Raw genomic sequence first — 13,489 nt, 5'->3', positions numbered from 1 at the left:
TAACCCCTTGCAAGCAACATTTCTGACATCCATATATCTTTTTGCTAATTTAAAGAGACCCTCCTATTCACTTAAAAACTCTCTTTCAGCCCTGGCCGGTGTGGCTTAGCTGATTGAGTGTCGTCTCGTGCACCAAAAGGTCACTGGTTTAATTCCCAGTTAGGGCACATGCCCAGGTTGTGGGTTCGGTCCCCAGTCAGGCTGTGTTGAGAGGCAACCAATCGATGTTTCTCACGTTGATGTTTCTCTTCTCTCTTCCTCTCTCTCTAAAAAGTCAATAAAACTTATTTTTAAAAAACATTCTCTTTCACTCATTCATTTATTAACAAAGTTATTTTCTAAGTTATGTATTCACCACTAATGATAGTTAGTCTTTTAACAACAAGAAATATTTATTTTGTTCTAGTCATCATAGAACAGTGTGGATCCTGAGAAAGAAGATACCTACTAAGAAGGGCTCTCAGTAGCTTAAATGGGCTCAAATTGAAAAAACAGAACCTAGCAGCCATTTCTACACAAGGAACCTCTCATGCAAACTGCATTTCAGGGAGAATCCTGCACTAAACTATCTGCCTCCAGCACTGAACTGCCCACCGGCATTGTGTTTCTGTCATCTAAGCAAGCCCTGACAAAGGAATTTCTCAAGCAATAGGATTGAGGCTTTCCCCATCCAATTGGAATTGTGCATCTATATTCCCATAAGCATCTTCACTGACAAGTCAGGACAGTGGGGTTTTTGGTGGTTTTTTTTGGACCAATCAGACTTTGAGGATTTGGACTCCTCCTCTGCATAAAAACGGACCTATCAGGGAAAAGGGGCAGAGACTTATCTATGTAAGTCAGCTTCCCTCTGGCTCAGTGCACTTTCCCTTTCTCCAGATGACTGAAGATGACTGAAAGTTGCAGACTGTGTTTCCATGGCTGGAGTTGAAACACTTTGATCAAATCAGTGCTGGAGCAAAAATAAGCAGAGTGAAGCAGGCCTGAGTGTAGTGGAACACAGCTGTCTAACTGGAGAGGGGTCTGGCCCCAGAGCAGCCTGGGTCAGTGCTGTTCCACAGCCACCAGCCTTGCTGTATCACAGTTGAGTTGTTTGCACGAAATAGTTTCCTTCTTCACCACACCCCAAGCTGGGGATTCCTGTTGGCATTGAATTGGCACCAACAACCCTTAATTGACAACAGTGATGACTAAGTCTTCAAATGAAGACAATTAAAATATGTGTATTAGCAAAATTAACTTAAAACACAGTGAAAGTGCTGACCTTTGACGCATAAGTGTGAAACACTGACAAATCTCATTTGATCCTCAACCAAATCCTGCAAGGAAGCTCAGAGGGGCCAGTTATACCAAGCTAACAAATAGTGGAACCAAAAACTTGAACCTAGGTTTTTTTTTTACTAAGTCAGAACTGTCTTAATTATCCTGTTCTGTTTAAACTTAGACTTTGGGATTCCTATACTTTAAAAATAGTAACTCCCAATTCTCTTTCCATCAGAAACAATTTCCTACCAAGTTGTAGCCCTGAGGTATAAGTGGTTACTGAACTTTACTACACTTGATCTTAGCCAAAAGGCCGAGAAGCGATGAACTTAAAAAAAATTAGGTCATCAAACAACGAAGAAAAACCACTCTTGTCATCCAACAGTGTTGTTTGTTTGTTTGTTTGTTGTTTTTCTTGCCCCTTAAGCGGGCCTCCATTAGGCGCACGGCACCTTGGGAGTTGTAGTCTCGGGGCACAGACCTCTGTGGCTGGAGGTGCTGACTCACTGGCACTCAATCAGCACAGAACCAATTTGCTCTCCGCACAGCTATTGGCTGGAAGGCAGCGGGAGCCTACCCTCGTCCGTGATACAGCAGTGCAGCCATGGCAGAGCCGCAGCCCGCGTCAGGCGGCCTTACCGACCAGGCTGCCCTCGGTTGTTGCTCGGACCCGGACCCCAGCACCAAGGTGGGCGCAGAACCTATTTCTCCCGAGTGGGGAGCCCAGCGTGGCCCACGCCTTTGGGGTCCAAAGATAGAGCAGATCCCCGGGCTCAGCCAGGCCCGGCTCGGACTGGATTCGAACCCCATTCGACCGCTTGTGCAACTCTGTCCGCCTCGGACGGGCCGAAGTGGGCTGGGGAGAGGGCTAATGGTGTGCAATGGGGGTTCCGTGAGAGGGTCCAGTTCTTCAGATGGTTTCAAAGCCTGCAACCCAACTTGCATTAACTTTTTTAATTTGGGGATGTTAACTGGAAGCCACAACTAACTCAGATTCAGATCCGTTGTCTGTGGGTGTGCGTGTTCCCAAGGTCAGTAACCGTGGCGGATAAGACGAGCAATTTCAGAACTAACTCCCAACCCAGGTTCGAAGGTCTCTGTCCATGCCGGCCTCTCCCAGCCTGCATCACTTTTCCGTCACTGCCCTGGCTCCAGGCTCCACTCCTAGAAGCTAATTTGATCGCTTCGGCTTTAACCGCGCCCAGAATTTCGCTTTTCCTTCGCTTCTATGCTCACAGCCACCCTTCTGCCCTGCCTGTGCGAGGTAGCCCTAGGAGAGATCACAGAATCATGGAGCTTAGATCCGAAAGGAATCGTAGAAGTTTCTTCACCGATCTACTCGGTGGAGGAATGACCTGTTGCACATGAAGGCTTTCATCCCTCCAGCTTGCTTAACATGTCTGTACTAAGAGTCAGTGTAACTAACTCACTGAGGTGTGGTACTTGGGTGCGTTGTCAAGATTAGACACAGCAGTCGGGGGGGTTTCTAGTACTCATCAGTGTCAGTAAACGCCTTCATGTATTTATTCAATGGGCTGGGGAAATTCTAAATTCCTTGAGGATTAAATGTGCTTTATGCAGCCCTCTAAGAGGGGTGCATGACTGTGGTCCCTCCTTGCTCTTTGCCTTCAGGGCGAAGTAGTCATACACCTGTAATTGCGAAAGCCTCTGACTAACATCTGGTTCTTAGGCAAATATATATAAAATCTCTCACACTCATCTCACTTGTATACCTTCTAATAATAATACCTAGTTATTTCACATAGAGTCGTTCAGTATATATTGATTTCCCAGGTAACTGGGGATTTTATGTATTGGGCTAGTAGATTTTTTTCAGGGAGATCTTTATGAAATTTGTACAGTACACTTCCTTGCATTCTTAATTTACACTTCTCATAGTCTAAATTCCTCTTGGTGATTTGGAGTAGTTCTTTTTTGAAATCAGAATTTTTTGACCTTTGAGGTACTACCATGTGGGGTACATAAAATGGAATCTGTACTAGCAGCTTATATATATTGAGTGTGTCAGGCCCTGAGTGGCTGTCTTACGTACATTACTTAATTTAATCCTCACAACAATCCTATGAAGCAGGCATTACCTCCATTTTACAAATGAGACTGGCACATAGGTATTGAGTAACTTTAACTTGTTCAGGGAGGAGCCACACTTCCAGCCTCCACTTCTGGAGTACTGTTTTCAGCACTAATTTTGGAACTTGAGATGAAGTAAATTTAAAAACCTAAATGAATTAAATCCAGCCTGATTACTGATTACCTGCTATATATAAAGAATGTTTGGGTATACTGGGATGAACAAGATGAGGTCCCTTCACCAAATATACACCAACTCTAACATAAAATGGAACTGGGAGTAACGTGCTGTTAAAATTAGAAAGCATCCTGGGAGCACAGGAGGAAGAAATTCTTGACGATAGCATCTGTGATATGGTGTGTGCACAGGGTACTTGGAGTCAGAAGACCTACATTTGAATCCCCAGTTCCATCATTGGCTGCAGTGACTTTAGCAGAGCACTTGGGCCGAGTTTGTAAAAGGAGCATAAAAAGGGCTACTATGATGATAAAGTGCATTGGTGTTCTCAACACTATGAAAAGTTATACAGTTTAAGGCTGCATTTCAATTGTGGGGATCCGGGACTGCTCAAGCAGAAGGTGGGGGTGGGCCCATTCCTTGAAAGATGGATGGGATTCCAATGCCACATGGGAGACAGAATTACATAGAAGGGTATTCTAGGTGGAAGACACCTCTGAGCAAAAATGTGCTGAGATATCAGAAAGGTGCAGTGTGATGTGGTGCAGGTTCTGGAGAGGGAAGTTAGGTGTTTTTGGTTGAAGTCTGGGTCATCTAAGCAGTGCAGCAGTGGTAGAGAAAGCTAGAATGGTAGGTTGAATCCAGATCATGGAGAAAGCTTTGAATGTCACATCTAAGGAAGCTGGATTTATATGAGTAGTGAGGAACCATTCAGGGTTCTGTTGAATAGATTGGAGGGATCTAAGCCTGAGGTGATGAGGACACCTAAAAGGCTCTTCCAGAAAGTGAGGTAAGTGCTGAGGGTTGCTTTGAAAAGGAGAGAGCAGCAGTGGTGGAAAATCCACTCACTTGTTAATCATTTGCGTCTCTGTCATAAAGGTAGACAAAAGAATGTACAGCTGACCATATCCTGGGCTATATTATTTGGCTAACTTTCTTCAAAAGGCCAAATACTTCTTTTCCCAAGTAGTAATCTAAAGTCAGTCTTTCTGCTGTTCCCATCAATGTCCTTTGTTACAGTAATTTGGAGTGGTAGGTGATAGAGTTGGGGAAAACTTTAAGGGATGATGACATTTAAGCTGAGTTTTACCAAATACAAAGGAGGTAGCCAAGTAGAGTTGGATGCAGAGGTAACGGGAAGAAAGAATGGGAAGAAAGGACAATAGCCAGGTGGACGAATGACTGTTCTAGGCAGAGAGAATCATCCTAGATAATAAAAGCCTAATATGCTAAGTGTCTGGTCGTCCGGTCATCCGTTCACTCAAAGCGTAATATGCTAATGATGTGCTAAGGCCGCTCAACCGCTCACTATGATGTGCACTGACCACCAGGGGGCAGACGCTCTGACCAGTAGGTTACCTTGCTGCTGGGGTCCGGCCCATCAGAATTGAGCAAGACGGCCCGGACATGCCCTGGAACCCTCCTGTGGTCCCTCCTCAGCTGGCCATCCTCCCGCTTTCCTCCCTGGCCCTGACCATGCACCGGTGGGGTCCCTCAGCCTGGCCTGCGCCCTTTCGCAATCTGGGACCCCTCAGAGGACATTGGAGAGCCGGTTTTGGCCTAATCCCGCAGGCCAGGCTGAGGGACCCCACTGGTGCACGAATTCGTGCACCAGGCCTCTAGTAGTATATATAAAAGCACAATGACATCAGAAAAATGATGCAGGGACCTACAGGCAATGATACTGAAGTTATAGGCAGTGCAAGTTGAGGGGAAGGTACACAAAGCAGTCATTGGGATGCTCAAAGAAATTATGATCACTCATTATGTTCACTTGTTTTTCTCACCTTATAAAGATTTGTATTTGGTAAATATGTTTTATAATATATGTGTTTTATTAGTATATTTGTGCATAATTAAAGTAAATATACATTTACTGAGGGTGCATGCTTCTTGTGAACTCATAAGGGTATGAAATAAAAAACATTTGAGATTACCAGTTTAGGGAAGTAGTGAAAAAAGTGAAGTTAGAGAAGTATGCACCAACCATATGTACTTGCTGTTGATACTTTATTTTTTAAAGAATATTTTTTATTGGCTTCTTGACAAGTTTTGATATATCCTGAGAACAGACATATAGTGACCAAACATTGTTGGGGGCAGTTGTATAAAATCCATTTGTAGACTTCTTCTGGGAATGGAGAGTACATACTTTTTCCTCTTCCTCATGATAAGTACATTATATGTAAAACAAACAGGAGACTGAAAGGTGAGGAGAAGAAGGCAGACTGGCTAGGGACTTTGAGACCCCTAAGAACATCATGGGAGTGCGTTTCCTCAGTTTTCTTTTTGCCTCGGATAGCCCAGACTTGGAGCTAACAAAGCTAGCAATCTGGAAAGGCCAATGGGTGCAGACCAAAAAAAAGCCCAAGGAAAGCCTCTCTCTCTAGCCATAGGACCAGGAAATGGGCAATATTTCCTGATAACACAGAAACTTTTAGACCAGTGGTTCTCAACCTTCTGGCCCTTTAAATACAGTTCCTCATGTTGTGACCCAACCATAAAATTATTTTCGTTGCTACTTCATAACTGTAATGTTGCTACTGTTATGAATCGTATGTAAATATCTGCTATGCAGGATGGTCTTAGGCGACCCCTGTGAAAGGGTCGTTCGACCGCCAAAGGGGTCGCGACCCACAAGTTGAGAACCACTGTTTAGACAGTAACTGCTCTGCTACAACCAAGCACCACAGAAAAAAACTATGGCCGCAGCCCCACCTATACCAGCAAAGGCTGAATGGGGAGTCTGGTCTACTCAAGGGACAATAATGAGGGGCCTAACCTACCCCTGCCAGGGTGATGTCAGAGAAGGCTGAGTAGGGAGCCAGAACTTTCATCTCACCAGGAAGTAACAAGCTTTCCTCCTGTGCTGTGTCAGTGGAGAAACATGGGAAACCTGAAATTCTACCCCAACCCAGCAGAAGTATTTTAAGAAAATCATAAATGAGAGAGTAAAGGGATGTAAAGAGAGGTAAGGTTTCTATACTTGATTCAAACCGATAAATAATGACACCAAGTGACTGTGATAAGTTACTTATATACAAGGGTGGGCAAACATAGGTTAATGATAATAATAAATAATACAGTAATTAAATAAATAAATAATAATACAAGGATAAACTCTGTTTCACATACAACTGTAAACCTACTTCTGCCAACCCTGTATATAACGAAACACCTAGAGCAACCACTAAAAAAGCTATTCAAAGAAATACATGTAAAAATAACCAAAATGGAATTATAAAAAATGTTCCAGTGATCTATAGAAGGGCAAAGGAAAAGAAAGAAAACAGTCCTAGCCGGTGGCTCAGTGGTTAGAGCGTCAGCCCATAGACTGAAAGGTCTCAGGTTCGATTCTGGTCAAGGGCACGTACATGGGTTGCAAGCTGGATCCCAGGCCCAGTCGGGGTGAACGAGCCGGTGGCTCAGTGGTTAGAGCGTCAGCCCATAGACTGAAAGGTCTCAGGTTCGATTCTGGTCAAGGGCACGTACATGGGTTGCAAGCTGGATCCCCGGCCCAGTTGGGGTGAACGCGGAAGGTAACCAATAGATGTGTCTCTCTCACGTCGCTGTTTCTCTCTCTCTGTCTCTCCCCGTCCCTTCCACTCTCTCTAAAAATCAATGGAAAAAATATCCTCAGGTGAGGATTAACAAAAAAGAAAGAAAACAAAACAAAAATAAGAAAAATGGCCAACTTAAGCCCTAATGTTTCATTAATTACATTTGATGTAAATATACCAATTAAGACAGAGATTGGCAGAGTAAATTGGAAAACATGCCCTTGCTTATCCATATATGATGGAATTTTTTGTGCTGATCATTATACAATATATGTAAGTTAAGTCATTATGCTGTATACTTAAACTTACATGGTAGTATATGTCAATTATATTTCAAGCTGAAAGAAAAATTAAAATATGCCCCACTACATGCTATCTACATGAAACTCCCTTCAAATATAATGATGATAGAGGCAAGTTAAAGTAAAAGGATGGAAAAATATATATTATGCAAACAGTAATCAAAAGAAAGCAGGAGTGCCTATATAAATATCAAACAAAGTAGATTCCAGAGCAAAGAAAATGATCATGGAGAAGTACATGATATAATGATAAAAGGGTCAATTGACCTAGAAGACATAGCAGTCCTGAATGTGTTTGCACCAGACCACAGAACTGCGAAACTATGTGATGCAAAAACTGATATAATGGAAAGAAGAAATAGACAGATCTACGGTTATAATTGGAGAATTCAATACTCCTCCTCTTTCAACAATTGGTAGAAAATTAGCAAGTAGATTTAACAACACCTTCAGCAAATAAGATCTAATCAGCAAGAACGTGTAATCAACATTTATAGAACACTCCACCCAATAATAACAGAATACACTTTTTTAGGTGCCCACAGAAAATATTCCAAGGTAGATCATGTCACAGGCCCTAAAACCAACTTGAGAAATTTTAAAATAATTGAAATAGTGTGTACTTTGACTATAATAGAATCAAGCTAGAAATCAGTAGCAGAAACATAACAGGAAAATCTTCAAACAATTGGAAACTAACTAATACATTTTTGAATAATCCATGTGTCAAGAGAATTCTCAAGGGAAAAATTTAAAAAATACATCGAAGACTTTGGCTGGTGAGGCAGGCTGTGAAAGAATTCACAACTGAGATAAGAAATGCAGTGAGGAAATTTATTTTCCTTTCCAAGGGAGGAAAGGGCCAACTATTGCTAGTCAGTACAGGGCAGGGACCAAAGAGTGGCTTTTGTTTTTAAAGAGCAAGCAATTGCAGCTGCTAAGTGACAAGGAAGGGAGGGGGATTGTGTTGAAGTTGAGCAGATACCAGGGGCTGTCTTGAAAAGTTAGTTTATTTGCTTTTCAGGAGACAGTCCAGCAGATGTCCTAGGGAGGTGTCTTATCAGTATTTCTTCCAAGCCTGTAAGACACACTTAGAACAAAGTTATGAAGAGTTTTAAAAGAAGTTTGTTTGAAGGGGAGAGGAGAGGGGAACTTTCTACTAACTAGAAATTCCTTGGGGCGAATTATCCCTGAGTTGTGAAAACAGCAGGGAGAAGGGGCATGAGAGATTGCAACCTTGAGAGTAGCTTATCTGGCCCGAGTTTGAACAAAGGAACTGTTTGAATCAGAGGAGCCAACAGTCTTGGGGTTTAATTACCAGATGCTGTGGAAGGCCACAGCAAAGAAAAGGAGAGGCCTTTTTCTGTCTTTACAAAAATGAAAGAGGAATATCAGCTAACAGTGCTAAGGGGGGAAATTTATAGCACAAAATGCATACATTAGAAAAGAGGAAAAGTCTCAAATCAGTCATTTAAGTTTCTTCCTCAAGAACCTAGAAAGAGAAGAGCAAAATAATCCAAAGGAAGCAGAAGGAGGGGAATAACAGAGTAGAAATCAATGACATTGAAAACAGAAAATAGAAAAAAAACACAATTAAACATAGCTGATTCTTAGGGGGGGAAAATAGAATTGACAAACTGTAGCAAGACTGCAAAAAAAAGAGAAAGACAACACAAATTACCAACATCAGGAATGAAATAGGGAATACCACTACAGACTACGAGTGTCAGAAAGGCAGTAAGTCATCAATTTTCAACTCTATGTTCATTAATTAGACAATTTACATTGTTAATGTAAAAAAACCATTGAAACCTGTAAAGAATTTTTTGTGAGTTTATTTGAGCTAAACTGTCAACATATGCTGGGAAGCAGAACCTCAACGAATTGAGATAGTGCTCCAGAGAATGGTGGGGTTACATTTGTATTTATACATTTGCAATCAAAGGAGGGACGTAGGTGGGTTACATGAAATTCATTGGTGATAGATTAAGGAGGAGGGATAAAGCAAAGCAGGGAAACCCCTGGGATTGGATAAAAAGTAAAATGATGGACACATACTTAGGTGGGTGCAGGATCAATTAACATGATAATGAAGGAATTTGTAGTATCTGTCCTGGCGCCCAGAACATTTGGTTGTGCCCCAGGGGCTCCAGAAAAAGGGAAGTTACAAGTTACCCAGACATTTCAAGGGTATGTTATCTTAGAGGCAAAAAGGCAAATGGGCTCAGTAAGGATCAAAGTTGATCTTGTCAGTGAAGATACTGGCCTAGGACATAACTGCCCATAAAGTGACCATCCTTTGTGGTTACTTTAGGTCTCTGAGTTTGCAAGACTGCCATGCAGGCCTCCCCTGAGCTTGTCAGGTCAGCATGTGGCCCCTTTCGTCCACAACATGAAGTGGGACAATTCCTTGGAAAACACAAAACTGTCATAACTTACCCAATGTGAAATAAATAATTTGAATAGCTCTGTAACATAAGGAAATCAAATTCATAATTAATAATCTTCCAAAAAGCGTATCTCCAGGCCTAGATGATTTCACTGAAATTTTTTTCCAAATGTTAAAGAGGAATTGACATCAATTATACACAGTCCCTTCAAGAAAACTGAAGAGAAGGGAACACTTCCCAGTTCATTTTATAAAGCTAGTATTACCAACATACTAAAACCAGATGAAGACAGTACAAAAAGAAAAAACTACAAATCAATATCCCTCACAACTGTAGACATAAAAATATTTGACAAGCCCTGACCGGTTTGGCTCAGTGGATAGAGCATCGGCCTGCGGACTCAAGGGTCCTGGGTTCGATTCCGGTCAGGGGCATGTACGTTGGTTGCGGGCACATCCCCAGTGGGGGGCGTGCAGGAGGCAGCTGATCATCTGTGTTTCTAACTCTCTCTCCCTCTCCCTTCCTCTCTGTAAAAAAATCAATAAAATATATTTTAAAAATATTTGACAAATTATTAGCAAATGGAATTCAGCAATATATAAAAAGAATTACACACCATGACTAAGTGGAGTTTATTCCAGGAATGGAAGGCTAGTTCTATATTCAAAAATCACTCAGAGTAATTCACCACATTAGGAAGCTAAAGAAGGAAAATATGATCATATCAAAAGACTGCGAAAAAGCACTTGACAAAATTCAATACCATTCATGATGTTTTCCCCCCAGAAAATAATAGGAATGGGAATGTCTTCGACTTGATAAAGAACATCTATAAAAATCTTAGAGCTAACATTGTGCATAATGGTGATGCTTTCTTCCTAATTTGGGGGAACAAGGCCAGGATGTCTGCTCTCACCACTCTTATTGAACATCATGCTGGAAGTTCCAGCCAGTATAGTAAGGCAAGAAAAGGAAATAACAGTCATACAGATTAGAAGGAAGAAATAAAACTGTATCACATTGTACATTCTTAAGGCAGAGAAGTAGATAGCTCGGGTTTTCTATATACAGTAGTAACTAACATTTCAAATAATTTTTAAAAACCTGTGTAATAGATCAAACCCTATCTCAACAAGTTGCGGACTTACGTTGAGATGTGTTAGTTTGCTACTACTGGTAAATGACTTAAAACAACACAGATTTACTATCTCAGTTCTATAGGTTAGAAGTCCGACCTGGTCTCATTGGACTGAAATCAAGGTACTGACAGGGCTACATCTCTTACTGGAGGCTCTGGAGCAGCGGTTCTCAACCTGTGGGTCGCGACCCCTTTGGGAGTCGAACGACCCATTCACAGGGGTCGCCTAAGATCATCGGAAAACACATATATAATTACATATTGTTTACAGTAGCAAAATTACAGTTATGAAGTAGCAACGAAAATAATTTTATGGTTGGGGGTCACCACAACATGAGGAACTGTATTAAAGGGTCGAGGCATTAGGAAGGTTGAGAACCACTGCTCAGGAGGGAAGTCCTTCCAGACTCTTTCAGATTATTGGCTGAATTCAGTTCCTTTCCGTTGTAGGACTGAGGTCCCAGTTCTTTGCTGGCTCTCAGCTGGGGGCCATCCATAACTCCTTGCACACATGCCCCTACATCTCCAAGGCAGCAGTGGCACATTCAATCTTTCTCACCCTTGGAATCTGACTTCCTCTCCTGCCACACCTCTCTGCTTCTATCTTCTTTGCCATCTCTCATTCTTTTCTCTGTTCCTATACAAGTTTTTAACATCTCATTAGAGTACATTGAACCCAGCTGGATAATCCCGGCTAATCTTCCTATTTTAAGGTCAGCTGATTAGTAACCTTAATTCCATCTGCAAAGTTCCTCACAGCAGTAATTAGTGTTTCATAGAATAACCAAGAACATCTTTAGATTTTAGTTCTTGCCTGCAACTCCCTCCAGAGACTACAGAGTATTGGCTGTGCACCACGGGTGGTGTGAGGAAGGCAACTGTCCCCCCCGTGAGGCCTGCCAGAGACAGCCTTTGTAATTGCCTTGGTTGGACTTGCATTGTGGCCTGGAGCCAGCCTCAGGCAAATGTTGTAACTGAGAGAGAAGCAGCAGTCACTCGTATTAGCTGAGAGGAATATTTGCTATTTTTGTAGGGTTCGAAGTGCCTGTTTTAATCTCTGCTGGAACAAGAGTAGGAAGTGGAATTGGTTTTGTGGCTTTTATTTTGGTATCACTCCATTGCAGTCGCTGAGCAATTTTGTAGGGATATTTGCAGTTACGTTCAACGGGAGAAATCAAAGCCTAATTGTGAGTGCCAGGCTAGTACCTGGATGTCAGTAGCTGCTTTTTTCTTTTTCGGCTGATTGCTGGAACAGACTTTTAGGAATGTGGCACCTGACTGAGAAAAGCTGTCCAGATATTCTAGAACTGTAACTTCAGAGCCAACTGCCTTCTATACGATTATAAACTGTGAATGAAGAATTAAGTTATTACATTCCTTAAGATCAGGGTATCACGACAGTTTTTAATCTAGTTTTGTTTTAAATGAGAATTTTAATGCTTGCAATAAAAGTACAATTTTGTTATTTAAAAATTTAGCAAAATAGCTCTAGGCAGTTTGGCTCAGTGGATAGAGCATTGGCCTGTGGACTGAAGGGTCCCAGGTTCGATTTCGGTCAAGGGCACGTGTACCTTGGTTGCAGGCTCCTCCCCAGCTTAGACCCCGGACAGGGCGCATGCAGGAGGCAACTGATTGATGTGTTTCTCTCACATCAATATTTCTGTCTTTCCCTCTTTCTTCCACTTTCTCTAAAAATCAATGAAAAAATATCTTTGGGTGAGGATTAAAAATAAATTTTTAGCAAAATATAAAAATATAATTTCCTAATGATGCTGAATGAATCACATGTATTTGTGTTGTATACTAGAGGCCCAGTGCACGAAATTTGTGCATGGGTAGGGTCCCTAGGCCTGGCTAGCGATCAGGGCCGGCTGGGGACTTCCTTCGTTCTACGCTGCCCCCTGGTAGTCAGCGCATGTCATAGTGAGTGGTCAAACTCCTGGTTGGTCAAACTCCTGAGGGGACAATTTGCATATTAGCCTTTTATTATATAGGATGATGTGAGTTACAGGGGGATATGTCTGTATGGCTGTGAAGGGAGAGGTCAGAGTTTTCAGGCCTATCTTGTTAAGTCCTTGGTTATGACAAGAATAAAAATGTGTTAGGAAGCACAGACATAGTTAAGAGACTCATGGTCTGGAAGATACCTGCGGTAGAAGAAGACCTGAGCTTAGCATCAGAAAGTTGGGGGCAATTCATTTAATCATTCTGAGTATGTTTCTCATCTATTAAATGTGGACATTAATACCTACGGGCAGTAATACCTCAGAGTATGTACCTAATGCAAGTAAACCCCCTAGTGATGTCAGATCCCAAGGCAAATTATTAATGCTAATGATAATCTTAACTCCATGAGTTATTATACTCTCTATACCCTTTTATCAGTCAAGTCTCATCTCTTGTTTCCTGATTTTTAAATTGGATAGTTTCACAATGGTGTTAGAGACAGTAATTTTTTTTTTTTTGAGGGATTACGAATTTATTCGATCATCCGTACACCAGGTGGCTGAGCCAGGATGGCTCCAGCACCCAGTGAGGGGAGTCAGCAGCTTTTAAAGGACTTTTGG

The 13,489-nt window shown here is 41.9% G+C and overlaps 1 protein-coding gene across 1 annotated transcript in view; it reads left to right on the top strand.

Annotated features, from left to right (window-relative positions):
• Window positions 1–1,835: 1,835 nt before the first annotated feature.
• GLO1 (glyoxalase I) overlaps window positions 1,836–13,489 on the top strand; it is a 25,810-nt gene continuing 14,156 nt past the window's right edge. The window contains exon 1 of the mRNA XM_005873787.2: window positions 1,836–1,951. Within this exon, the coding sequence (XP_005873849.1) occupies window positions 1,868–1,951 (84 nt within the window). The 5' untranslated portion in view covers window positions 1,836–1,867. The remainder of the gene's footprint in view (window positions 1,952–13,489) is intronic.

Source organism: Myotis brandtii, unplaced genomic scaffold (genome assembly GCF_000412655.1).
Source record: "Myotis brandtii unplaced genomic scaffold, ASM41265v1 scaffold420, whole genome shotgun sequence".
NCBI lineage: Eukaryota > Metazoa > Chordata > Mammalia > Chiroptera > Vespertilionidae > Myotis > Myotis brandtii.
The sequence above is the reverse complement of the archived record's forward strand: the minus strand, read 5'-3'. Positions and strand labels throughout refer to the sequence as shown.